The 27,892-nt window shown below is 36.1% G+C and overlaps 1 protein-coding gene across 6 annotated transcripts in view; it reads left to right on the forward strand.

Moving 5' to 3' along the window:
* LOC132013798 (sodium channel protein type 2 subunit alpha) overlaps positions 1 to 27,892 on the forward strand; it is a 140,264-nt gene that overhangs the window by 51,043 nt on the left and 61,329 nt on the right. For 3 of the 6 annotated variants that reach the window (XM_059394099.1, XM_059394098.1, XM_059394101.1), the window contains 10 exons: positions 4,032 to 4,349; positions 5,222 to 5,339; positions 16,660 to 16,750; positions 17,682 to 17,810; positions 18,385 to 18,476; positions 19,352 to 19,624; positions 22,231 to 22,294; positions 23,812 to 23,953; positions 24,093 to 24,299; positions 25,681 to 25,968. In XM_059394099.1, the coding sequence (XP_059250082.1) occupies positions 4,083 to 4,349; positions 5,222 to 5,339; positions 16,660 to 16,750; positions 17,682 to 17,810; positions 18,385 to 18,476; positions 19,352 to 19,624; positions 22,231 to 22,294; positions 23,812 to 23,953; positions 24,093 to 24,299; positions 25,681 to 25,968 (1,671 nt within the window). In that variant the 5' untranslated portion in view covers positions 4,032 to 4,082. Of the gene's footprint in view, positions 1 to 2,350; positions 2,445 to 3,424; positions 3,512 to 4,031; positions 4,350 to 5,221; positions 5,340 to 16,659; positions 16,751 to 17,681; positions 17,811 to 18,198; positions 18,291 to 18,384; positions 18,477 to 19,351; positions 19,625 to 22,230; positions 22,295 to 23,811; positions 23,954 to 24,092; positions 24,300 to 25,680; positions 25,969 to 27,892 lie in introns of those variants that run through there. The other 3 variants (XM_059394102.1, XM_059394097.1, XM_059394100.1) reach the window with 3 other exon arrangements.

A 27,892-nucleotide genomic window follows, 5' to 3' on the forward strand; every position in this document is an offset into this window, starting at 1 on the left:
CGTGGAACATATGATTCCAGTAGGACAACTTATTTTGGGTAAAGAATCTTCTAACTGTCTTGTCTGGTTTCTAAGTCTTTAGGATGGTATACATAGAAGATACAATTTTTTCTAATGGTAAAGCCAGAAAATATGCTATATAGCATATACATATATGCTATATGCAACATATTTTCTAGCATTATATATAGCATATTTTCTAGCTTTATCATTTTCATCAGAAATCTATCTATACATATGTATATATATATCCATGCATTTATATATGTGTATATATATTGTATAGGTAAATAGATCTTCTGACATTAATAATATTACCAAGTATTGAGGCACTGCAAATATGACCAGTACGTGACCAGAGTACACACTTTACTGTTTTTGTTGACAAGCAACTGTCCACCTCTTGTCCAGTGATAGTATTCCAACTTTGCTTTTGAGGGATATTCCTAGACCACCGCCACAATCCTGACTGTTCATAGATTTCAAGGAAGGTTTCCTTCTAGTTCCAAGGGTGAGGCATTTGCTTTAGGGGAGGTCAATCAAAGCATGAGTGATTACTTAAGGGATGGGTATGTAACCCAGCTGGAGCTAGTGTGATGCAATGAGAGTTTTTCTGAGTGTTTATTCCCATTGGATTTAAGTCTGGGAGGTTGGGAGCTGCTACAGAGCAACTTATTACAATAAGGAATGAATTTCTAGAAAAGTTAACACCATGGAAGTCAAAGCATAACTAGATGCTGGTAATGTCATCTGTGTTCCAGAATCATCCCATGCCTCAACCTAGCCCTAGAAAATAAACCTTGAACTAATGAACTTCCTTTTCCTTCCATCCTTCCTTGCTCTCCTTTCTTCCTTCTCTCCCTCCCTCCCACTTTCTTTCTTTTTTCCCTTCCTTCCTCCCTCCCTCTTTTCTTCCTTCTTTCTTTCCTTTTCTTATTTCTTTTTTTTTTTTTAAAGATTTTATTTATTTATTTGACAGAGAGAAATCACAAGTAGTCGGAGAGGCAGGCAGAGAGAGAGAGGGAAGCAGGCTCCCCGCCGCGCAGAGAGCCCGATGCGGGACTTGATCCCAGGACCCTGAGATCATGACCTGAGCCGAAGGCAGCGGCTTAACCCACTGAGCCACCCAGGCGCCCCTCCTTTTCTTATTTCTTCCCTCTTTTCCTACCTCCTTCCCTCTCTCTTTTTTCTTTCTTTCTTCTTTCTCAAGCCAGTGTGAGCCATTCTTTTGTCTCTTATAACCGAAAGAGACCTGCTAGAGTGATTAATTTTTTTTTTTTTACTGGATCTTCTGTATGCTCAGTTCCAACAAATACATTTTCTAATGAAAATGATGAAGCTAGAAAATATGCAAAATATATTGATTTAATAATTAGGACTGTTTCTGGTCATAATTGGCACCACTGCCTGGTATTTATTTAATCTTTATTTCAGGCTTTAGTTGCATGAGCAAATGTTTATGACTGAATAAAATTCACAGATTTTTGGTGTCAGACTTTCAGTTTGAATCCTATGTGTGTGAAAGAAAGGACGTACGTCCTTTCTTCAGTTTTCAAATCAGGATCATGAAATTGTTTATTTGATAAGATTGGGGGGGGGGGGATGAAATGGTATGGTACATACAGACATGTTAGCCCAGTCAGTGACTGGCACATAGGAAGTCTTCAAATCATCACTTATCATCAATTGAAAGACTGGCACTTAGGATTTCACTGGATTTTCAGTTTTCTTCTGGCTGCTTTTCAGCCACTAAAATCAGAGTTATTTTATTTATTTATTTATTTTATTTCTAGATAAAGTTTATTTGTGTAGCACAAAGACCATCTCCATTGAATTAGCAGAGCGCTTTATTGGATGTCAGATACTTTGGGGCTGAGGAATGTTAAATTCCACTGTATGTAAGACTTTCACTAGTATAATTGCTTTTTTATGCTTTTATTTTTAACAGTCAGTGTTTTTCTTTTACACTTTGAATTATTTGTATCGATTGAATGACTTCTGGCTTAGCAAATAAAAAGAGTGATCAGAAGCTTAATCTGCTAGCAGAATTGATGATTGAAATCAGCAAAGTCTTAGCGTTTTGTTCTAAGAAAAGCCTGTGAAAATATCAGAGCTCCATTAGTGAAAGCTTTGGGCGGCTTCAAACACAGGGTTCTGTGTACGCACACTGTGAGGGGTTTCTCTTCACAGTTCCCCCGCCCTCTAGTGGTAGTTCTAATAACGCCATTTTGTAGTCCCCAAACAGGAAATGCCTGTTCTTACTTCAGTTACCAGAATCCTTTTACAGGAAGTTAGGTGTGGTCTTTGAAGGAGAATTAAAAAAAAAAAAAAAAAAAAAAAAAATGAAAAAAAGAAAAAAAGAAAAGAATGATGGAATTTTAGCTGCAGTCTTCTTGGTGCCAGCTTATCAATCCCAAACTCTGGGTGTAAAAGATTCCGCAGGGGTAATGTTTTAATATTCTTATTATGCTTATTCTCTGTGATGCTTCTCTACCTATACAGTAGAATCCTTGGGGGAATCTGCAGAGGACCACTTTCATTTTGAAGCTGCTGGCTGCATGTTTTAGCATGTCTCTTTTATTAGAGCATCCAGGCATGGCAGTTTCCTCCATGAAGTATGCATGGACCTTTTTCATGCCTATTTCTGTCGAGGCATGAGGGTCTCTCGGGATGGGTGAGGTAAATGAGGGATGTTTTGGAGGCAGTGTGATACTGAGAGGGCAGTCTGCTAGCTAGTGGCTGAAAGGTCCTAGTCTACTTCAGATAAAATGTAGAAACGGGAGAGTAGCTTATGTTATTTTAAATTTCCCTGTTTGATCTGGCATATGCTACAGAAATGATGCATTTACTCTTTGAAAACGCACTTCATATAACTAAATGGCAATTCTCATTCCTGTAGGAAGGGGGTTAAAATGGATTGATATTTTAAAAAGAAGAATTATATACAGGTGACATTCAGGAGTTAATGTTTTGGTTGTATGGTTTCAAAAATCATAGAAACTCTTGCAACTGGTTCCGAGGTAATATTTGGAATGATTGGTGTGCTCTGTGAAGTTATATTTGTTAGTCCGGTGAAATATAATTAGAATACAGTAAGCCTCTATGTCATGGCAAAGACCAACAAAATAGGAGTTTGTTTAAGATAAACTATCTTAAACTTGTTATTTTTTCAAGTCTAAATTTGCTACTTAGATGTTTATGAAATGGACACTATTTGAGAAAAATGAACTAATTCTACAGTGTTTACTAAGTACTGCAAATTTGTTAATTTAAGAAGCAATTATACTAGGTAGCAGCAGGTTGCTAAGCCAGGGGGGTCCAAGATCCAGACCTCTGACGTGGATGACTTCCTGCCCAGTTTGGCAGGAGCTGGATCCCTTCCTGTGCAGCTTCCGAGCAGTTCCAAATGCAATCGGGCATCCCCCGCTCCTTCCTGCTCCCTTGCTTTCAAGCAGTATCTACCTATGTTTCCATAGCCTGGCATTTCAGGATTTCCAGAGCTCTTTACCAGGTGCGTTGATTTTGAATAAGCTATTAAAGGTGGAAAAGTAGGCCAAAAGGAACATGGAACAAAACATAGAGGTAGATGCAAGATCCTTGCATAGCCCAGGTTCTATAATTTTGGGTGATTATTCATCTCTTGTTTTGGATCTCTGATATTTTTTTCAGAAAGGATGCTGAAAAAGATGGCTGCCAAAATATTCACACAAGTGAAACAGCAAGCACAAATCAGTATCCTCCATTTCCGTGCTCCGAATCTGGATATTTTCACTTAAAACATTTTGGGAGTGGGAGACTAGATTACCTCATAGACATCTACTGAATGTGAAAGACAAATCTCCATGCAAGCAAATGAATGCATGCCTGAGAATCCCCGGAAGACAGCTTCCTTAATAAAATATTGCAGACAGCTTGGTTTATATATTTTATCTCAGTATCATGTAATTGCCACAGTTACTTTTTATCCTAATGACCATTGCTTCTCTCTCTCTCTCCTCTCTCTCTCTCTTCTCTCTCTCTTGTTTCCATAGCACTTTTTTATGCAAAGAGCTAAACAGTGATTAAAGGAGCAGGATGAAAAGATGGCACAGTCAGTGCTGGTACCACCAGGACCTGACAGCTTCCGCTTCTTTACCAGGGAATCCCTTGCTGCTATTGAACAACGCATTGCAGAAGAGAAAGCTAAGAGACCCAAACAAGAGCGTAAGGATGAGGATGATGAAAATGGCCCAAAGCCAAATAGTGACTTGGAAGCAGGGAAATCTCTTCCATTTATTTATGGAGACATTCCTCCAGAGATGGTGTCAGAGCCCTTGGAGGACCTGGACCCATACTATATCAATAAGAAAGTGAGTTTTTAGTGAAGTTGTCTTTACTTGCCCTACTTCCTAATTGGTTCTGGACTAGTCCCACAGTTGTCTGGTGAAGAATGGTGTGCCTCCTCTCCTTTGTCTGAAACATCATTAGGATGCTGGGTGGGCTTGAGCATGTAATGGATCCACTATCCTACAAGTCTCCCGGAAGTACTCATTTGAGCCTACATTCCCAGAAGGAACAGAGCTGAGGAGGCATGATGCAGTTGGGTAACTGAGGAAGGGCAAAAGTCTATTCACCTTATAGTGTGATGAAGCAGAAAGTGAAAACAAGAGTTATATTTCCAGAAGTAATATTTAAAATCCTTTTTATAATCTCAGGCTCTCTTTAAGTTCCTTTGATGGCAGCCGGATTATGCCTTCTTGCCATACACTTTGCCCTTTCCACAGCTCTCTGCAGAAGAAATAATAATAGGTGACTTATGTACTCCCTCCCAAAAGCAGCTCATCCAAAAACACACATGGAAAACTCAAGTCATGAAAATTTTTTGTCAAAATGAAGAAGTAATCAAAGCCTCGTTTTTATGCTTTTTGTGTATTACAAATATACTTTTAAAATGCTGATATCAAAGCTTGATAAAAGGTCCTAAGAATTCCTACAGCAATTACTACAAGTTTTTTTTTCTTCTCCTTTAAATCCTCATGTTACTTAACTAAATTTAGGAAAGTTAATGGTGCACGAAAAGAAAAAACACCTATCATCATGTTGTGTGTTGGTAATTAGTGTATTACTATAGTATTTTGTAAGGCAAAATTTTAAGTGATGATCTTACCTTTCTCTTAAAGTGTTCCTAATTTTAATATTAAGATCCTAAATTCTGTTTTATGTGTTGTGTTTTCTTTTTCAGACATTTATAGTATTGAATAAAGGGAAAGCAATCTCTCGATTCAGTGCCACCCCTGCCCTGTACATTTTAACTCCCTTCAACCCTATTAGAAAATTAGCTATTAAGATTTTGGTACATTCATATCCTTTTTTCAAATAGTTGCTTGTTAAGATTTTGTTCTTTGACTGAATTATTAATCTGGAAATTTAAAAAAAAAATCATGTGCTTGGAAATGTTACATGCTCCTTGTTTTCATTCCTCTTACTCAACTGTTCACATATTGCAAATGGGATCATAGGTAAGTGAACCCCTTTACCTCATCTTCTAGTTGTTCCCCTCTTCCTGACTCACTGCTTCTTCCTTTCTTCTGTCCTTTTCTGCTTCCTTCTGAATTGCTGCTATATCTAATTCATTCATTAATATTGATTATGTTGCCAAGTCCTCCTTTTACACGTCTTCATATTTTACAATGTTTTGCAATGGGTGAACTCCATGAGCTAATTTTCCTTACTGTTTCACATTTGGAAAATATGTAAATGATCTGAATTGCACAATTTTATATCTTTTTGATCTGAGTTGTACTACTTTCTATTTTTTATTTGAAAGCTTTGAGTTAGTAAATGCTTACAGTTGTGATTGTATGCATACTAGCCTTTCAGATAGCTCTCTAATTTTGTTCCCCACCAGCATCCCACTGATTTTCTATGTTCTCTTCTCTTCTCTTTCCTTCCTTCCTTCTTTCCTGCCTTCCTTCCTCCTTCTTTTTTCTTTTCTTTTCTTTTTATCTCTTCTCCCTCCCTTTCTTTCTCGCTCTCTCTCTTCCTCAGTTGTTCCTGTGTTTTATTCAAGTCAAAGATTCTGCTCCAACTGGCTTTCTCCAAAGGCTTATTGTCTGTCAAACCATATACATCCTCATTTTATTCTTCATTCTCCTTATTGAAGTAGCAATATCCTGGAAGTGAGATTGATGACATGTTGGTGGGAGATGGTAATCTGATTTACTCCGAGAAGTTAAATAGAGTAGTTGTGAATGAGAGATTTTGTTTTAGGTAAAAGACAGTGGTCTGACTGACAGCCAGCCCTGGGAAAACCAGGAAAGCCAAGGTTTGGAAGACTGGGGTGTTGCCAGGCAGGGGCATTTACAGGAAGAACACTTAAACCTTGGGATGAAGATTGATATGCATCAGGAACCAGAGGGAAGGTTCCGACAGGGGGAACTGTAATCTAAGCAGAGTCTCAAGGCAAATTTTAATGTTGTTTCTTCTTTAGAAAGGGTCATTGCCTGGGGTTCCATGACACGATCAGGCCAGGGATTCCATGACATGGTGAGACTTTTGGTGTAAAAGCCTACTTTCTGCAGTAATCCAAGAAAATGTTTGAATTAGATAAAGTGAGAAATTCAGGATGTGGGATAAGCTTGGTATAGGAAACTCATTTCAGTTCTGGGTGGAGGGGCTGTAAATCACGTCCCCAGACTTGCCAGGCAGTGTGGTAAATGATGTTTTCAGAAGCATGACCTTTTAGAATTCAGTCTCCCTTCAACATCTAATTTGTTTCTTTTCCTCCCTGTGTTCTTTGCATAGACATCAGCATATTTTAATTTGTTATTTCTTTTATGCTTTAAGATTTAATAATTTTCTGAATTATCTAAAGGGATAACATTTCTTTATTTCTATTTTTCTAGAAAGAGAACCCAATGGTTTGGGGCATAAAGGTTTTTAAGTTGGCATTAGAAATGAATAATAAAGTTGAGATTTAGATTTGGGTCTCCTGGATTATAAATTATGGTCTATTATTACGTTTTGGGTATTTGTAATCTTTGCACTAAATAAGTCTTTCCATAAATTATTTATTTTATTATCAGATAACTATACACCCTTTATGTAAACTTTATTTTTATATGAAATTCTGTGAAAACTCAAACTTATGTCCAGTGCTCTATTAAGAGTAGATAACTAGGAGAGTATGCATTGAAAAATAAGTGATTACTGAGTCAGAGGTTAGAAAATCAAATGCGAAACAAGTAACAAAGTGGAAGGGCTGAATTGGTCACAAAAAAAAAACAAACCAAAAAACGATTTTTCCTGAATCTGAGTGATGGGATGGAATTAAGAAAGCCTAATATTAAAGGGAAAAAAAACAGTTTTTACTTTAAATCTTTTGTGTGGAGATCATGTATTTTTTCGAAAGTGTCATGAAAGCCATCATCTCACTCCAGAAAATCCTAGGAAGTTAGGGAACCCATGAGTTCTAATTTAAGACCCTTTGTGAAAAGAGACTCCTATTGGTAGAGGGCAAGGACAGATTTAGAAGTTTTGATCATAAGATCCAGGCACTAAAGACATAGTTTATGGTGCTCTCTGGGAATTAGACAAGTTGAATTTGAGGGTTTTCACTTGCTTCCCAGAAGAAAGAAAATCTTCAAGGGGCAGAGTTGTTTGGAGACCTGCTGTAATGTGAGTTAGATGAAGGCAGTCAGGTAAATCTATTAAGATTTGCTAAAGTGGGGGCACCTGGGTGGCTCAGTGGGTTAAAGCCTCTGCCTTCAGCTCAGCTCAGGATCTCAGGGTCCTGGGATCGAGTCCCGCATCGGGCTCTCTGCTCAGCAGGGAGCCTGCTTCCTCCTCTTTCTCTCTGCCTGCCTCTCTGCCTAATTGTAATCTCTGCCTGTCAAATAAAATAAATAAAATCTTAAAAAAAAAAAAAAAAGATTTGCTAAAGTGAATAGTCAGATGCTTACAAATGGTGTTAAGCCACAAATTTCTTCTAGTGTAGAAAAAAGTAGATTTTTAAAAATCTCTAATTTCCTTAATTAAAATGTTATATTTCAGATATTTCATCTTGGAGTAAAGATAAAAGAAAAAGCAAGTGGACCAAAAGTCTGATATAAATAAATTCTTTGTCTTTTGGATAGTAGCATATTTGATGGGAGAGCATAGTAAACTTGGATGGGTGTAATACTGTAGGGTTTGTAAGTGATTCTGCTAGTAATTTTGTCTTTTATTCTTCCCAGCATAAGCCCTATGCTCAAATCTTGGTTTTCTGGCTTCAAGCACATGCCTTTTGCTCTAAAGTTAAAGTGCTTGGAGATGATGATGGTGGGTTGGGATACAGTTAAGAGGTCATTGTATATTTATTATCATTAATTTATAAATCAGAAAATGTCCATTCACAATAAAGAAATTTGTATTTTAGACCTAGACTAATACCTCTATTTCTAAAGAAAATCCTGTCTCATTTGTTAAAGAGCTGTTATCTTCATTAGGAACTGTTGAATATCAAATTAGCTTTGTTTTTTGACTTTGGCAGAATGAGAACTTATACTTGTGCTTACTATATTTGTGCCAGGGTGTATTTTGAAAGCTGAAAATGCTTTTGCTATGCCTAATATCTTGTTTTGGTAGTTACATAAAATATGGTTATATTTTCTAGATAGTAAACAAGTTAAAAATTATCCATATTCCTAAAATTTCTTATCAGAGTTTTAAATGTGTTGCATGAAAGTTTTTATTATTTTAGATTAATATGCATATTCTACCTTATTTTGCTTTTGTTTGCAAATATTTATGAAGTTCCTAATATATGGCAGGTGTTCTTCTAGACATTGCAATGCGGCACTGAGCATAACAGAGTTCCTGCTTTCATGTGGTTATTATGGTCAGTATATGTGTGTGTTTGAGAGGAGAAAGATGAGAAAAATCCTATGCCAGCTCATGATAAGAGCTATTAAGAAAATAAAACTGTGTAAAAAGAGAAGAATGGCAAGGAACTATTTTCGAGCAGAGAAGTCCTCTCTAAAATGATACCATCTGAGTAGAGATCAGAAGGAAGGGAGGGAGACATGGAAATCTAGGGAAAAGTTAAGTGTGAGGAGAATAGCAAATGTGAAGGCAAAGTATAAAGATAGATGTACAACTGGTGTGCTCGGCAAGGAGAATCAGCAAGGAGTCCAGAGAGATGGGGTGGAGTGGGGAGGGCAGGGTGTAGTGGGATATGAGGTCAGTGAGAGCAGAGGACGGGGTGCAGTTGTAGGCCACGATAAGGACACCACAAAGTCGGGCTGAATGAGATGCGGAGTGATGATTGAAGGATTTCCAGCAGAAGAATATCATAACCTGACTCATATTTTATAAATACCACTCTGGCTGCTGGGTGGAGAATAGACTGCATGGAGGGAAAGGTTGGGAGAAGATTGATTGGGAACCTCCTTCCATTATGAAGACAACAGATGCTGGTGGCTTGGACTATGGTAGAAACAGTGAGGGTGGCAAAAAGGCATCAAACTTAGATGTGTTTTGCAGAAGAGCCAACAGGATTTTCTTAGCAATTATTAGATTTGAATGTGTGTTTGAGATGGCTGTTAGACATTCAGGGGAGGAGCTGAGTACCTGGATGGAAATAGAAATCTGGAGTTCAGGAAAGCGTAGGGCTGGGGATAAAACTTTGGAAGACATCAGTATTTAATGGTATTTCAAGTCATAACAAAGATCTGTGACACCCCAAATAACACAACTGTTCAGACTGCCTGTCATTCACACAGAATAGAAAAATGAAAAACAGTTTTTGGTATCAGAAAACCTGGATTCAGACCCACCTCTGAGATTTACCTATTGCTCTATGACCTTGGGCCAAGGTATTAAAACTGTTTTGAATCTCAGTTTCTCCATCTATGAAATTGGAGTCAAAATTAATACATTAATAATAATAAAATGTATGCGAAGTACCTGGCATCATGACTAACACCTAGTAGGTACTTGATAAATGGTTGCTATGATAGCTGTTTTTGGTTGTAGTAAGTACAGTTCTAGCAGCAACTACTGTAAGATTAGTAAAGGAAAACTCTCATACTGTTAAGGAATTCCACAAAGAATTCTGTATAAATCACTGTTTTCTCCTGGCTTCACTTTCCCAAGAAAATGTTTTTATGCCACCAGAGTTTGATGCTTTAAGTGACTAAAACATAATGTGATTGTGTGACCTTCTCATTTTGCAGATGATTTATTTAAGTCCCAGAAGTGTTTACTCCCTTTCTAAGGCTACATTTTGTATCAATGGCAGAGCTAAAACTTCAGACCAGGTCTTCTCATTCTCAGCCTAGTGCTCTTTGCATTTTCCGCCAGAGAGAAGAAAACTCTCAGATATAATGTACTAGGTGCATTGCCAATATCGCTGTCTATATGAATTCCAAAGGTTATTTTCAGTGGCTTCAACTTACTAATTCACTAAATAAGAAGTAGCCTTTTTAGCTCATTCCAAAATTATACAGTATCCACATAGAAATAATAATAAAAAAAAAGTTAGTTTTTCCTGCAAAGAACTATATAGGCCTGTAGGAGAGGAGGGGATACGATTTCCAATTCCCCTGCTTTTAATTTTTTTAAAAATATTTTATTTATTTATTTGAGAGAGATCATGAGAGGGGAGAAGGTCAGAGGGAGAATCAGACTCCATGGAGCTGGGAGCCCTGTGCAGGACTCCATGCTGGGACTCTGGGATCATGACCTGAGCTGAAGGCAGTTGCTTAACCTACTGAGCCACTCAGGCGCCCTCCCCTGCTTTTAATGCTCAAAAGTTATCATGCATTGGGGCACCTGGGTGGCTCAGTGGATTAAAGCCTCTGCCTTTGGTCATGATCAGGTCATGATTTCAGGGTCCTGGGATCGAGCCACGCATCAGACTCTCTGCTTAGCGGGAAACCTGCTTCCCCCTCTCTCTCTGCCTGCCTCTGCCTACTTGTGATCTGTCTCTGCCAAAGAAATAAATTAAATCTTTTTTAAAAATTGTTTAAAAAATGTTATCATGTATTATCACATAGTTAGGAAAGATGGTTAATCATAGAATGAAACAACTCAAGAGTTGAAAGTATATTTGTGACATTTAGTTAATATTTCTGCTAACTTGGAAATATGCACTGATAGGTAGAAAGAGGCCTGACCTACTCTGCTTTGAATTTTCTATTTTTATGTTAAGAAAACAAAACAAAACTCTAACATTAAACTGTTTTCTCCCCTAGTTTAGAGTTAAAAATTCCCCTGCAACATCTCTGGATATTATATAACATTACAAAGTCCCTGAACAGACTCACAAACAATGACCTCCCCTTCTTTAAAGATTTTATTTATTTATTTGACAGAGAGAAATCACAAGTAGACGGAGAGGCAGGCAGAGAGAGAGAGAGGGAAGCAGGCTCCCCGCCGAGCAGAGAGCCCGATGCGGGACTTGATCCCAGGACCCTGAGATCATGACCTGAGCAGAAGGCAGCGGCTTAACCCACTGAGCCACCCAGGCGCCCTGACCTCCCCTTCTTTAAGAATAATAAAGAAATGCCCTACATTTTATATTCAATAAGCATGTGATTAATAGTAATAAAAATTACTGTATTCTCTAAGGAAAGCATTAGTACTGTATTTACATAAGAAAATTAAACATCCAAGAATTAAGCAACTTGCTCAAACCCCTGTGGTTGGTAAAGGATACATCTGGTCTGTCCTTCAGTGCAATAAAGCTCATGTTGCTCCATCCTATCTTCACAGAGCTAGGGATAGGCATGCCAGTATTTTAAATATTCAGATTTCATGTCCAAGGGTACATGAACCATATGTAGTATAAACTTGAAGTTTCTTTTCATCATATACACACAGAAAATACTTTATATTTGCCAACCAGCAGTATCAGTCAAAGGTTAACACATTTTACCTGGTAGAAACAAATTAATAGATTAAAGGATCATTTTTCCCCTGAAATTTTTTAAGGTTAGTCTGCCTCTATTATATTTTATATATGAAGGCTCTTAAGGAAATATTGTTCTGGGATACATTATTCTTTTGAAAAATATACTTTGTTGATGTTTTTGGCCCATATATTCAGAAAATAATGTAGGATTTACACATTTTTTTACTGGTTCTTCCCCCTTGAAATCTGCCTTGATGTGGAGTTTCTATACTTTTTCAACGTGTGTTATCATCAAAACAAAATCCATACCTACATTTTTAAAAATATTTGTATATTTATCATGATTATCTGAAACCCTATAAAAAGTTACTCCCTAAATTCCAGAAATTTTAGAAGTATGTTACTGATAAAATTAATCCACAGTGATCTCTAGAAGTTGATGAATTCTAATACATACCCTATTTAGAGATATCTATTAAATCAAAAGCAGAAAACCTACATCTAGTTATCTTTTTTGTTTTAAAAGCAAAGTAATTTTATTTGCTTTCCTTTCCTGAGTGCCTGTCAGGATCTTTAACTTAAGTGTATTTTTTTAAAGATTTTATTTATTTATTTGACAGAGATCACAAGTTGGCAGAGAGGCAGGCAGAGAGAGAGGGTGGGGGGGAAGCAGGCTCCCCGCTGAGCAGAGACCCCAATGTGGGGCTTCATCCCAGGACCCTGGGATCATGACCTGAGCCAAAGGCAGGGGCTTAACTCACTGAGGCACCAAGGCGCCCTTAAGTGTATTTTTTAAATTATTAAAAGGATAGTCATGCAATGTGGAAAACTCCTGTATGAGCATAATTGACTTATTAATTGTGACTTATGGGACAATAACCATTCTTTCTGTTGTTTAATAATATTGAAATTTTTATTTTACTTCATCATATATAATTACATTCTACCATTATAAAGAGTAAATACCTCTTAAGGGTCATAAAAACATGACTCAGATCATCATGTGACATAAATCCCATGAGGCTATTAATTTCCACCTATGTTTGCCTTCTTACTCTCTTTCAAAGAACAAAGTATAGAAACTTGTGTACTCAGTATACATGAAGACAAATTTCACGCTGCATTTTTATACCATATCATATCAACACCTCATCAGAAATCATTAAAAAGGAAAAATGTTATTCTATTTAGTAACAAATGGGTTGCAAAATTTATTTCATTCAGTCGTTGACTGACTGTGCAAAATGGCCAGGATTTAGCGATGAACACTACAGACATGCTATCTATCCCCATGAAGTTGACAGTCTAGTAGAAGAAAACATCAGCACTAAAATTAGTCATTGGAAGAATAATATAAGATGCTATGGGGTTATAGAACTGGTAGACCTAAACAGGTGAGGTATTACGGCGAGTCACTTTCTACCGGAAATCTTTTTCAAAATAAGTACTATTAGTTGGCTACAGTGTGGTATGGAGCATTTCCAGGGAGAAGAGGTGGCATTTGCAAAGACCCTTATCTGAGAAAGAGAATTTTTCATTAGATGATCTAAAACAATTATGGTATCATGGGAGAGTGCAATTAAGAGTGAGCAATACAGAAAAAAAAGTAAAGTGTGCAAAACTAGGGGAGTAGACAAGGTTCAGACATTCTGGAATCTAGACTGTGTTAAGACATTTGATCATCATCTTAAGAATCATGGAAAATTATTGAAATCATCTGAATTACACTTATACAAGTCATTTTAGTACAGTATGCAGAATGTATTGTAAAGAACTTAGCATGGATTCGGAAAGACCAGTTTGGAGGAAACTGCAATAATCTAAGTTATACTTGGTGGCAGGGACTATGTAGTGATGTGGGGATGCAAAAGTACACTGAATTCAGTGACAGCAAGTAGAATTGACAGTATTTGGTGCTAAATTGGGTTTAGAGGTTTAGGGAGAGAGAAAAATCCAGGATTGTTTCTAGGTTCCTGGCTAGATCCTGGGACATTGTATAAGATACAGAGATGTCAAAGGAGCAGTGTGGGGGCAGTGTGAAGAGAAGGAACTGGGGAGATGGGAAGGGCGGGATGAAAAGATTTTACTTCAGTTTTAGAACTCAGTCTTGGGGCGCCTGGGTGGCTCAGTCATTAAGCGGCTGGCTGCCTTTGGCTCAGGTTATGATCCCAGGGTCCTGGGATCGAGCCCCACATCAGGCTCCCGGCTCAGTGGGAAACCTGCTTCTCCCTCTCCCACTCCTCCTGCTTGTGTTCCCTCTCTTGCTGTCTCTCTCTCTATCTGTTAAATAAGTAAATAAAATCTTTTAAAAAAAGAACTCAGAATCTTTTAAATGATTTTGAAGTATCAGTGAGACACATAGTACAGATGCCATTTGAACATTTGACTGTGTAGAGTTCAGAAGAGGCGTCTGACCTAGAGAGAAGTAGTTGAGATGGTGGGTACATAAATGACGTTTGAACCTATGTTTGTTGATGAACTCTACTAGGATGAATATAGCAAGAGAGGGGAGAAATGGCTGAGATAACCTATCTATCTATCTCCTTTTCAAAAGGCAATTGCAACATTTCCAAGGATGCAAAAAATTGTTGCCCATAAGGCATGAGGAAACCAGAGAATTGGGATTTCAATAAAGGGAAGAGAAGAAAACTTAATGAAAGAGGGAAGAATTTTCCTTGCAGAATTCTGCTGAGAGAGCAAGTCAAGTATGAAAAAAATTGCCCTTTCGTTTAGTGACAAAACATGAAGTGTATGCATCTTTAGGAAAAAAAGCTAGTAAGCTGAAGATGTGCTGGATACATGAGAAAGAAAAAAAGATAAATGGCTCTTTCAAGAAGTTTGGCTGTGAAATGGAGAAAAGTTAGGACTGTAAATACTTTAAGAGAATTCGGGATTACAAGAAAGTGTGTCCTCCCCCAAGACAAGAGAGGCTTAAGCAAGTTTATATTGAAGATCCCACTAGGGTAGGAGATAATAAAGATAAAAGAAAAAAGAGAGAAGAGATTTCTGAAGTATTTTGGAAAGAAGGTGTCCAGAATGTGAAGTGGGGAGCATTGAAAACTTTCCCCATTGAGACAGGAAGGAAGAAAGGATAGGTCCAGAAGGCTCCAGATAAGTTTATCAGCTTGGGAGTTGGAAATAGAGATCCAATACTGTTTTCTGAGTGAAGTAGGTAATAGGACATCAGCTTCAGGTGGGGAGGGAAAGAGGAAGAGAGTTGGAGGTCAGAGGAGACTGGAGAATGGGATTGCCTTTGCAGAGGGTCAGAGATGGTGTTAAGGACTACAGGTCTGTGTAGAGGACTGGCCAGGTTCAGAACCATGAATTTAGAATGGTGCCAATCTGTTGAAAGGTGTTGTTTTCTCCCGTAGGGCCTAGCAAACTAGCAGACATGGAAGATCTATTTTTATATACTAATAGCAAACCATTTTACATTTTATCTTTTTGTTTATTTCTAGCAATTAAGGAAAAGTAGGTGCTTCTTCTTTGAAATGCTGTTTTTCTAAAGTGTTCTCTAGGTTCTAGTGCCCTCACATGGCTGATCTATGTCATTCACTTAGGAATATTTTTAATGTGGATGCATTAAACAAGCTGAGAATTAAGCATGTACCTTATATCAATAACAAATATGCTATTTGTTAGCAAAAATGAAAAGTGAATTGTGGCTTTGACTAACAGCAGTTGTAGGTGCAAAGAAACTTCATTATAGATTAATGCAACACTGGCTATTCAGTGTCCTAGTTGACGGTACTTAAAATCATATTACTATTTTGTTTTGTGTAAGTAATGTGAAAACTTATAACAAAAATTAAGAGTAAGAAGGGCTATGAACAGCGCCTACTCAAATTCTGGGATTTTTATCATTGTGTCTAAGTTTACATTGCTAAAGATTGTCATCTTACATAATTGCAACTGAATCTTTCTTGTGCTTTTTCTTAACTATGAAAGTCACTTTAATTATCTGACTACCCAATATTTTCTCAGTTTTTGTTGTTTTTTCAGTATAAAGGAAAGTGAAGGGTATTGGCTGTGTCTACAAAGCCAAAGTAAGAAACAGTGACACAACCAGATGTTTGTTATAAGGAATGTTCTCTATGATTCAGGAAGGCAATTTATTGAGCATCTTTTCTTTACCAGGCACATGAAGTGCAGGAGTTTTTGTTTATTTTAACTAATTTGATCCTCACAGCAATCTTGTGAAATGGTTATTTTTTCTCACTTTTAAATTGAACCAAGTTTTAGGTACATTAGTAAATAATTTCACCACAGTTATAAACCCAAGAAATGCCATCACTAATAACAGCCATCTTTTCATACTATTCAAAATTTTATGAACAATTACTGTATATTATACACTCCATACAAAAAGGATCATATTAAAATCACTTTGCCAGAGTGATCCTTAGAATGGAATTATAATGCATTTAAGTAATCACTTAAATTCTTTTGTAGAGTTTTTGTCATAGTTTACAGACATGCTGAACTTGCAGTTCAGTGTTGAGGTAAATCTGTCATTTAAAAAACTTAAATTGATAAATTATTTACCAGTGAGCCTCTCTCTTTATATTTAATTATTAAGAAATACCTAAATGGCCTCAGAATATTTGAAGGCTTGGCCTGACATGGCCTAAATGTGTGGCTGTTGAATTACAGAAATGGAAAAGATGGACTCAAGAATAAAATAATAAGGGCATAAAAATTCTAAGCTTCATGGTGTAAAAGGCATGGTGGGGCATAAAAGTGAGATTTTTCCACTGTGTTTTGTCTTCCTTGACAATACTCTTCTACTTTATTCAATGTGCTCATTATGTGCACTATTCTCACCAACTGTGTATTTATGACCATGAGTAACCCTCCAGACTGGACAAAGAATGTGGAGTAAGTAGAAAATGAAAAATGTTTTTCAATATTGTCATCCCTTTCATTTCAAATTTACTATCTTGAGACCCTGTCACTTTCTTTAGCAAATCATACTAGCTGCTCTAAACCAGACAAGTTTAAACAGTGATTCAGGATTATTTCAACCACTAATTTCCCATAGGACAAAGCTTGCAGTGGCTCACTCATTAGCTGAAATTACTGCACCTGTTTGCCAATGTTTGTAGCCCTTTATCTTCCTTGCGAGTCTCTTATACATTTGAATATTATCAGTAATTACTAATATCCAGTGATAAAAGTTATACCTAATTTGTATGCTCCTTTTCTCATGGTTATAACCTTTCTTTTCTTTTTTTCTTTTAAGATTCACTTATATATTTTAGAGAGCGGAAGTGGGAGAGGGGCAGAGGGAGAGAGAATCCTTAAGCTTACTCCCCAATGAGCCTGACAAGGGGATTGATCTTATAGCCCTGAGATCATGACCTGAGCTGAAATCAAGAGGTTACTAGTTGAGCCACCCAAGCGCCCTGGCTATCATCTTTCTGTGTTATTATTATATATTTCATGGCTCTTAATGATACATATTTTATTAAACACAATGCTACAGTAATTTGGAGGTTAATACCTATTTATTTAAATCAGGCTGAAAGCCAGTGTATGTCAGGTAATATCATCATATAGAATCATATTATTTGGGCCTTCAAATTAGTTAATGTACCAAATACAATACTTACTTACTTAGAGTCAATGAGAATGTCTTTCAGAATGTAATATTTCTTCTGCCTTAAACTCTTCCTAAGCTTACATCATAGGGAGACTAGTATAGACCCACATGGAAGAGTCTAATTTTTGTTTGTTAAGTTTCCTTTAAGACAGGTACATGTCAATTACTTACTAGTTCTTTAATGTGGACTTGGCTATTTCCTCTCAGGTACACCTTTACAGGAATTTATACTTTTGAATCACTTATAAAAATACTCGCAAGGGGCTTTTGTTTAGAAGATTTCACATTTCTGCGGGATCCATGGAATTGGTTGGATTTCACAGTCATTACTTTTGCGTAAGTATCTTCATACATTTTCCATCCTGGAATAATAAGTCACTGGTGGGAGCCTATGCTGTATTTCTCCTCAGTGGCCTCCCTTGACAGATCAAGCATTTTTCTTAGTTATCATGTGAACGTAGAATGTTTTTCTTCTAATCAAATGATGCACTTTGGAGAGATTAAGGATCTAGTAGTAAATTGTCTAATTTGGATTCAATTAGCACTGTAAAGTAGTAAAATAAAGTTTCCCAAGTAACATAGACTAAGATTGAAGACAATGCCATTTTCCTCTTAATTGGGAAATCTGATGGCAACGCTCATTGAACTTGAAAAGGTCTTGATGAAAGACCAACATAGACTTAGATTTCCCTAAATTCTGAATAACTCTGATTTAATTCTACAGGTATGTAACAGAATTTGTAAACCTAGGCAATGTTTCAGCTCTTCGAACTTTCAGAGTCTTGAGAGCTTTGAAAACTATTTCTGTAATTCCAGGTAAGAAGAAACTGGTATAAGGTGGTAGGCCCCTTATATCTCCAACTGTTTCTTGTGTTTTGTTATTGTGTTGTGTGTGAACTCCCTATTACAGATATGTGACAGAGTTTGTGGACCTGGGCAATGTCTCAGCGTTGAGAACATTCAGAGTTCTCCGAGCACTGAAAACAATTTCAGTCATTCCAGGTGAGAGCTAGGTTAAACACCGAGGCTGACTTTACTGCATTGGTGTTACAATCACAGCTTTTGTGCATAAGCCTTTTGCTTGTCACACTTTGCAAAGAAATATGTAAAAAAGCAAGAATCAAGACATCATATTTTGGATGGGTTTGATTCTTTGCTTTTACTTCTTGCTTTCTTTGAAACTGTTCTAAATCAGCCTTTGAGTTTAACAGGTCTTTGCATGAGGCATTTGCAGTAACAGGCTACATGGTTTGCATCCTGTAACATCAAGCTTTCCGCATAGAAGCTAAAGAATGAGGCGTTCAGACTGATGCAAATTTGGCCGTTTAGGTCGAAAACTGGTGATGTTCTTATCTGCAGATAAATGAAAGAGCAAGAGAGAGCATGAGTGCTGCATGGGGCTCAGTTTTCAGATGTCTTCCTTTTTTAACCCATACTCAAGCTTGCAGAAATCACAAATATATAACTTCATAGTCCATTGACTTTAAGATTTCTTACTACTCTATTCATACAGATTTTTCTAAAATCAATAAGAGGTTAAGGAGTAAGACATCTGCAAATAAAAGCAAAATATTTACACAAGGTTGATGTTTAAGCATGAATAACAATCATTTCTTTTGCTCTAAGGGGTATTTGGAAATACACTTTTGGTTCATTGCCATTCACAGTTTTTCTAACGAACGTTCAAGTTCTGCTTTCATTCATTTTCACCAGCTACAGGCTTTTCATGAAAATGTTATTCAGTCACAAACATTAAACTAATATTTTTGGCATTCTGCATGACATCTTTATTTTCCAGGACAAGCTCATGATGTTTTTGTTGATAACATAGCTGTTGAATAGTATATCGACATCCCTCCCTCTGATTTCATTCATAGGCCTGAAGACCATTGTGGGGGCCCTGATCCAGTCGGTGAAGAAGCTCTCTGATGTAATGATTCTGACTGTGTTCTGTCTGAGCGTGTTTGCACTAATAGGACTACAGCTGTTTATGGGCAACCTGCGGAATAAATGTTTGCAATGGCCCCCAGATAATTCTTCCTTTGAAATAAACATCACTTCCTTCTTTAATAACTCATTGGATGGGAACGGTACCACTTTCAATAGGACAGTGAGCATGTTTAACTGGGATGACTATATTGAGGATAAAAGTAAGATATACTCTTTTAACCATTAAGTTGCTTAGTCCTTTAGTTAAAGAAATACATATAGTGGAAATTGTCTCAATTTTAATGTAAACTAAATGACTTAACCAATTTAAGATAACACGTGATACAGAAGTCAAATGATATTTATGATATGATAATGATATTTTACTCCCTTTTCCTTACCTATCAATCAGTATAATAAAAGTTATCATTTAAAGATGTGTTATCTTTTCCTAAACCAGTGTTGAAAGCAATACCATTTTATTTGGTATTTGATAAGCATTGATCAAGAAGGAGTTTTCAGTCATGTAGTAAATAAATCTGTAGTTTGAACTATTCAGTGTATTATGCTGAAGCGCATTTTTAAGAAGACTGGGAAAATAAGTTGGCCTTGTTTGGTTGACTCATGATAAGTATTGAGTGCATATGATATATCTGGAAATAGAGAAATCACTCACCAATATGGAAATCTATGTTTGTGTATCATCAGGAAGTTAAGCAACCACAGTCCAGCCATTCACTTATTGGTGATTAGAAAGTGTAAACTCAAACCCAACCTTTGTTATTGTAATTTATCCCTTTGGTGTCAGTCATTGTTTTAGAGTTGTTTATTAGTTAGTTTGATTTTATTTAGGAATGGACATCAGTATAAATGTATGATGCCATATACTTCAGTATAATTTCTTAACACTGAAGCCAGCCTCACTATCATTTGGATGTCCAAGTGTTTCCGTCTCCGTGCTTTAGCTAACCAACTCCCATTGGTCTTTTGATTATCAGTATTCTACTGGAATACTTACTCTAAGGTATCCTTCATGGCTTTTGGAACCATATGAAATTTCATCCCTTCTCAAATTATGTAATGTTTTAAGAGTTAATATTCCTATGAAGATTTCTATGACAGGCATTAAGATTCATTGAATAAATAGTTTTTTAAAAAATTTGTTATTTATGGGGTTTCCTACTTATTAATATTATAATAACAGCACAGTGACAATATTTCCACATAAATCTTTTCTCCATTTCTGATTATTTCCTTCAGATAAATTTCTATTAATAGAATTTGGGGGGGTGTCAATGGGTTTAACCAGATTAGGGCTATGAAGATAAGAGTATCAGATTGCTCTCAAGAAAGATCATATACCACTATATACTCCCTACAGAACTGGTCATCTTACTGAACTCTCCTTAATATTGACTATTATTGTATTTTAAAATCTTTTGGTAGAAAGAAAAATGAACTGTTCCTTAATTATTATTGCAGTAGAATTTTTAAACCCATGTTTATTAGTATCATTAACAAGTTACATATTTCATATAATGTGAATTATCTGTTGATTTTTTTACCCATTATTTCACCAAGTGATAGTAAATTTTGGAGAATTCATATGAATTCTTTAATTTATCAAGCATGTTAACATTTTGTCCTTTTCTGGCAAATATATTTAACTTGTTTTTCATCTTACTGCTTTTTTTTAATGCTTAACTGATTTTCATATTTAGGCAATATAGTCATCAAAATTATTTTTATTTTTCTCTATTTAAGTTTAGAAAATGCTTCTTAATTCAGAGATCATAAAGATATTCCCTTAGATATTGTACATATAAAGGAACCACCTATATATCCTATATAAAAACACTTATACATTCTTTGTATTATATTAATAGACTTGTGTTTAAATTTTCACTCTTTAAAAATCTAGAAATATTTTTTGGCATATATTGTGATGTAAGGATCTAAAACTTTTTGCAAAACTCCAGCCCAGATTTCCCTGCATAATATATTAGGGAATTCCTTCAATATAGTCTTTAAGCAGTCTTAAAAACCATTACAATAATTTTTCGTGTGGTATATGTATGTGTTTTAATGTGTTTAATGTGTGTTTTTGTATGTGAATATGTATGTTTATGAATGTGTATGTGTATGTTTTTTGAGATCATCTTTGCAACTTATTGAAGTTATATATAAGATTTCCTAAGAATAGAAATTAGATATACTTAGAAAATTATATATCTTCAAAGAAATAAGTTTATCCTGTTCCTTTGAAAGACAATAATCAAGCCAAAATCCCAAACAATACTTATTTAGAGCATTATAAAAGAGAAAGACTTAACCCCACGTTTCACAGGAAATTAGGTAAGATTGGTAGGGAAAAAAGTCTGAATCTATTTTGAGTCCATGCAAAAAAGTACTTATAAAGTAAAATTTTACTTGCATGGAAGCAATTTGAAGCAACAAGCCTTCCCTTTCTCTCACTTTTTGTGCCAAACAGCCTTAATTTGGCAATTCTTTTTTTGAAGTATCCCAAGCCATTTGAGTTTATATTTGCAATAAATGCTGATAAGAGAATGCTATAATAGCTATTCTTTCCCCAAAATATTCTTTTTAAAACAGATTTTCTAAGCACTTGTTTAAATAAAAATTTTATATTTTGATATTTTTTTAGTATTCGGTTATTAACATATTTTCATTTAGCCATATGCATATTTATTATTTTATCCATTTCATTATGGTTGAAAAAATTATGAGGTTTATTACTTGAACACAACGGCTGAAGTGTTTTGAGCACTTTTTTAATGATTCTTTCTATTCCTCACTCTTTAAATAGGTCACTTTTATTTTTTGGAGGGGCAAAATGATGCTCTGCTTTGTGGCAACAGCTCAGATGCAGGGTAAGTGATGTTTCGTATTGAGTTTCAGGCCACACTGCTCCATTGGCCCCCAAAACTTGCCACATCCCACCCATCCAACCCTCCCTCACTCCTCATTCAGAGCCCTCCATAAATTCCACTTCACGCTGATTCTCAAAATAGCTGAAATAAGTGTGGATTCTCACCTCCTTCACACACTCATATGTGGCAATTGTTTTTCCGTATTAGGTCACAGCTAATCTTCCAAATTAGTTCAATGGAAAATAGAAAAGCAGTACATATGTATTAGAAGATTAGGTTAATGGAATTCATAAGCATGTACTTTTGTAAGTGTGATATTTTATATATGCTAATGTGGTCTCCATGGCTTCAAATGTAAGATCTCTGAAGATAATGTCAGTATCTGAGTCATGGTGAGTGTATGTCGAGCATATTTTAGCAAAGTGCTTAAGAGCACAGGCTGCAAAGTTTGCATGGACTCTACAAAATAACACTCCCTCCCCTTGCCTTAGTTTCCTCCAGTGACAAATGGGTATAATAATAGAGTTGCTGTGAGGATTAAATGGATTAGCAGATATGTAGCTATAACAGCACTCAATAATGCTTTTGATTATTATGATTGACATGTGAACTTTGTTATGAAGACGTATTGGCACTAGGAGCTAAAGCCTAGGAAAATTCAGAGAAATAATTACCTTTCCCTGTTTGACAAGAATTTAGAACCATAGAAGAAGGTTAGTGTTCTTCAGTGGAAGATGGTGTTGTGGACATTAATAACTAATCCCTGTAACAGAATTTCCAGTGGTAACAGACTTTCCATTTAGTTCATCTGATAAATATTGTGCTGCCTTTTTCTCCAAATCCCAGTGATTAAGTTGAGCAGGCTAATTTTAATTCCTTGTCTGTACCATACTAAATGCTTTACATAGAATATCTTATTCAACGCTTGTGTATTTGTAAGGCAGGTTCTGTTATTAGCCCTTTCTCACATATGAGATGCCTGAAGATTAGCAAAGTTAGGAAACTTAACTCAAGATCATGCATCCCAGGAGTGTCAGGCACAATATTGGGGCCAGGTTTGACTTGATCATTAAAGTCATAGCTATGAAGTCTTCACTGTGCAGAGACATTCCCTCCTCTCCATGTGCTCCTATCCATCCTTCCATCACCCCTCTTCTCTACTGCCACACACACACTCGGCATCTAGATATCTTCAGGGAAAATCAATTTTTTCCCCTGTTGACTTATTCTTCTATTCATTTTAGAAGTCTCCAAAGATATTAATCATGGTAGGTTACTTTTATATGGAGACATAATAAATATAATGACAATTATGAATCACAGAGAAATCCACAAATAGACCTAATATATTCTGTTATTATGTAAATCAGTCCACATAGTGTTGGGTTAAGTGATGGGTATGGTGAGAGAAATCCGTTTTCCCTACTGTCATATAAAGTAGACATTAGAATCTGTAGAAACAGGGAAGTCACCCAGCAGACTTGCAGTACTGACTTTTTCTTTTAATCTAATTACAGCCAATGTCCAGAAGGATACATCTGTGTTAAGGCTGGTAGAAACCCCAACTATGGCTATACAAGCTTTGACACCTTTAGTTGGGCCTTCTTGTCCTTATTTCGTCTCATGACTCAAGACTTCTGGGAAAACCTTTACCAACTGGTGAGAACAGATAAAAAGATTCTTTTGGAAGCATGAAATACTGAGATCAAGGGAATTGCTGTAAAATACTGTATTACTAGGAGTGTGAGCTTTTAGCATCTATATAAAATTTAATAAAAGATCTCTTGTATTTTTACAGACACTACGTGCTGCTGGGAAAACATATATGATATTTTTTGTACTGGTTATTTTCTTGGGCTCATTCTACCTTATAAATTTAATCCTGGCTGTGGTGGCCATGGCCTATGAGGAACAGAATCAGGCAACTCTTGAGGAAGCCGAACAGAAAGAAGCTGAATTTCAACAGATGCTTGAACAGTTAAAAAAGCAACAAGAAGAAGCTCAGGTATTGTTAGCAAGAGCATAGAGCTCTTGTGTTTGTTGATTCAATGCTCTGACCACACTGAGGTCAGGGCATTTACCACATAAAACCAGCAGTGGATAACAGTAACATTTGAAACATGTCATATGTGTTTGGTGTTAAGAGCATGTTAGATTTTTAGGTTATTATTTTATGTTGATGGTTAACTGTCAATGCTGATGGCATCAAAACATGGAGAGTTAGAATTGCTTTATTGACTTTTTTTTCCCTCCCTTGTGACTCCTCATTTATCAGGCTCACAAAGTATTTAGACCTATATGCCCTCAATTGAAGTATTTTCTTAATGCTCTGAGGAAGAGGAATTTGTTATAGTTGCTTCTTCATTAGTGTCAGTAGAGGTGGGAAAGGTCAGAGAACCAGATTCAAACTGAGATTATTTCCTGGAACCTGGAAGAGTGAGGACCTATTTAATATTTATTTTTTATTTGAAGGGTATTTAATATATTTAATACAAGTTTATGGGTCGCTTAAAGAAAATCCTGGTGTGTAAATGTAGGAAATCACTACATTCTCTGCCTCCTATCCTATAAAAATAATTTAATTTGGATTTGATAAGACTTCAAAATAATACAAGAATTGCTCTAATTTTATTTGCTCGACTTCATGGCATTAACTAATCCAAGTGCCTATTTCTGGCTTCTCTTGGATCTTGACTGCAGTTCCCTTTTAATACTGAGTATCCTAAATATTTAATAAAGGTCAGATAGATAAGATATACTGGGGTAACAGCAACTAGATAGAATATAATAGCTTTCCCCAAACTGCACTTTAATAATTTAGAAATTTATTCAGATGCCATGATCTGGGATTCATATATATATATATATATATATATATATATATATATATGTTCTGTAATATATTTTTGATGTATATTTCTTAGTGAAATACCCCCACTTAAGTCATAGACAGAAGTTTATCAAACTAAAATACTTAATTGAATAAAATTCAATAACTTAGGCTGGCACTAAAAATTTATTGTCAAGTAGATGTGTGATGGATCAGGTTAAAATAGGGAACTTTAATTCCTAAATTCTTTCCTTCTTCATACAGTGATTAAGTCATGGAAACTTTGTTATGATATTTGAATGTCTTGCTCATATTGTTGAATAATTAGAGAGCATAGTGAGAAGCCAGAGCTTTAAAGTTTCCGTCAAAGTCACATGTATCATCTTCCATGTGTCTTTTGAATGTAACTCTTTAATTGGTTTAATGACAACGCATCGTTTTCCAAAATATGGACCAGAATGGAGAATTGCTTCTCAAGGTCATATTCATGGTACTGAAGATGATTAACTAGTAAACAGGGAGAGAGTTTTTCAAGGTTTTCCTTGTGCGCTTCTAGGCAGCGGCTGCAGCCGCATCTGCGGAATCAAGAGAGTTCAGCGGTGCCGGCGGGATAGGAGTTTTCTCAGAGAGTTCTTCAGTAGCATCAAAGTTGAGCTCCAAGAGTGAAAAAGAGCTGAAAAACAGAAGGAAGAAAAAGAAGCAGAAAGAGCAGTCTGGAGAAGAAGAGAAGGAAGATGGGGTCCGCAAATCTGAATCCGAAGATAGCATAAGAAAAAAAGGTTTCCGTTTTTCCCTAGAGGGAAGCAGGTTGACATATGAAAAGAGGTTCTCTTCTCCACATCAGGTAAAGATATTCTTAGCTTACATAAATTGCATTTTCACAACAGACCATTTTTTAAAGGTACAAAATTTGGTATTTTTACCAAATTTTAAGAATTTGGAAGAAATAAAACCACCTTCTACATGGATGGCACAGTACATTCAGAACTGTAATGATCATCAATATTGTGTTTATCACCTCAGAGAATTTGTGAGTTTTGCAACTTTTTGAAATCCCAAGAAAGTGTTTTTAGAGCCTAGACCCCACTGAATGGTTTTGAGGTTTTGTGGAAGGCTCAAACATCTCAGGGCAATTTTCCACATGAGAAATTATCAGCAGATGGTTCCCATCCCTTTTTAGCTACACTACTGTGCCGGGTCCCAGTGGCTATGGGTTTTCTGAGTGGCAGGTTCCTAGAAGTGAACGATGTATTCTTCCAGACCATCTGTGTAGTTGCTCCCATTCACATACAAACTTCATTGGAAGAATCTTTCTTCAGACGCTTGTTTCAAAGGAGACTGACGCAAAATTTTTCTAAAAGTGTAGCCAAAATTCTTAGGTGGAAATGCGCTAAGGATTATTTATGACACTAAATAAATAGTGGTGCTTAATTGCAATTGATTATCTCTCTCATGTTTAATGTAGGATTTGTGCTGAAAAGATAGCCTGATTATATGGTATAGTAAATGTTCACTGGATGCCTGTGGCTTACGTACCAACACAAGACTTTGAAATTTAGGATCCTTAAATTTTGCAATTACCAAGAGAATGACCAGAAATACAGTTTCTCGGATGACAGTGTCACTTAGTATGATTCAGTAATCATAACAATAAGAACAACACTGATAGCAATGATAATGGCTAACACTTACATAGTCCTTTGCATCTTCCAGTATAAACTCAGCCTACAGCCCCGAGTGAGTACTATAATTATCATCCCCAGTCTACAGATGTGAGAACAGGAGGGCTGTATTCTTTGTCAAGTGCTTGTTTTATCCTTGGTATTCTTGTTACATTATCATAATTAATGCTAACATTAGAATTGTATTCACTATTTATTAGGCCCAGTGAAGTTGAATAATTGACCAATGCCATAGAGTTATTAAGGCTGAGGTGGTATTCAAATTTGGTGTGACACTGAAACTTTCCACTTCAGCAGCCTGACTAGAAAAAATGTTTTAAAAAACGGATAAAGAAACTTACATTTTGAATTCCCTAAAAATATACATATATTTAGGGTTATACTTACTCTTCATAAACTCTGTGGTATATACAGTCTCACAATCTCATATTAAATATGTGTAAAATTTTCGTAAGTCAATTCAATTCATTCTAAGTCCAAATAACATTATGAGATAGGATAGATTAAAAGATTAGTGGTGTTGGATTTGCATTTAAAGTAGAATTTGGTTTTAATTCTACATTTTATACCTATTCTCATTCATGTTGTTGTCATCATCATTTTGATTTAATTAGTGGAGACATTAATCTTAATAAATGTGAGTTTCTTAAAAATCAGATCCCCTTTTTATAGCATTGGTCATGTTGAAAAGGAAGGAAAAGAAGAAGGGAGGGAGGGAGCGGAGAAGGAAGGTGGGTTACTAGAGAGATAAAAAGGCCTAAATTTTTTTTTTCATCTCCTTTAATTTTTTATTTTTTATAAACATATATTTTTATCCCCAGGGGTACAGGTCTGTGAATCACCAGGTTTACACACTTCACAGCACTCACCAAAGCACACACCCTCCCCAATGTCCATAACCCCACCCCCTTCTCCCAACCCCCCTCCCCCCAGCAACCCTCAGTTTGTTTGGTGAGATTAAGATTAAAAGGCCTAAATTTGAAACTGCAGATCACCAGGTGTCTTCAATTTGCTTCAAATTCAAATCCAGTAGAACTAAGTCTAGGTGAAATAACGAAGCCTGAAAAGGTTAAGTTCTGACCTACT

The sequence above is a fragment of the Mustela nigripes genome, chromosome 3 (genome assembly GCF_022355385.1).
Source record: "Mustela nigripes isolate SB6536 chromosome 3, MUSNIG.SB6536, whole genome shotgun sequence".
In the NCBI taxonomy this organism is placed as follows: Eukaryota; Metazoa; Chordata; class Mammalia; order Carnivora; family Mustelidae; genus Mustela; species Mustela nigripes.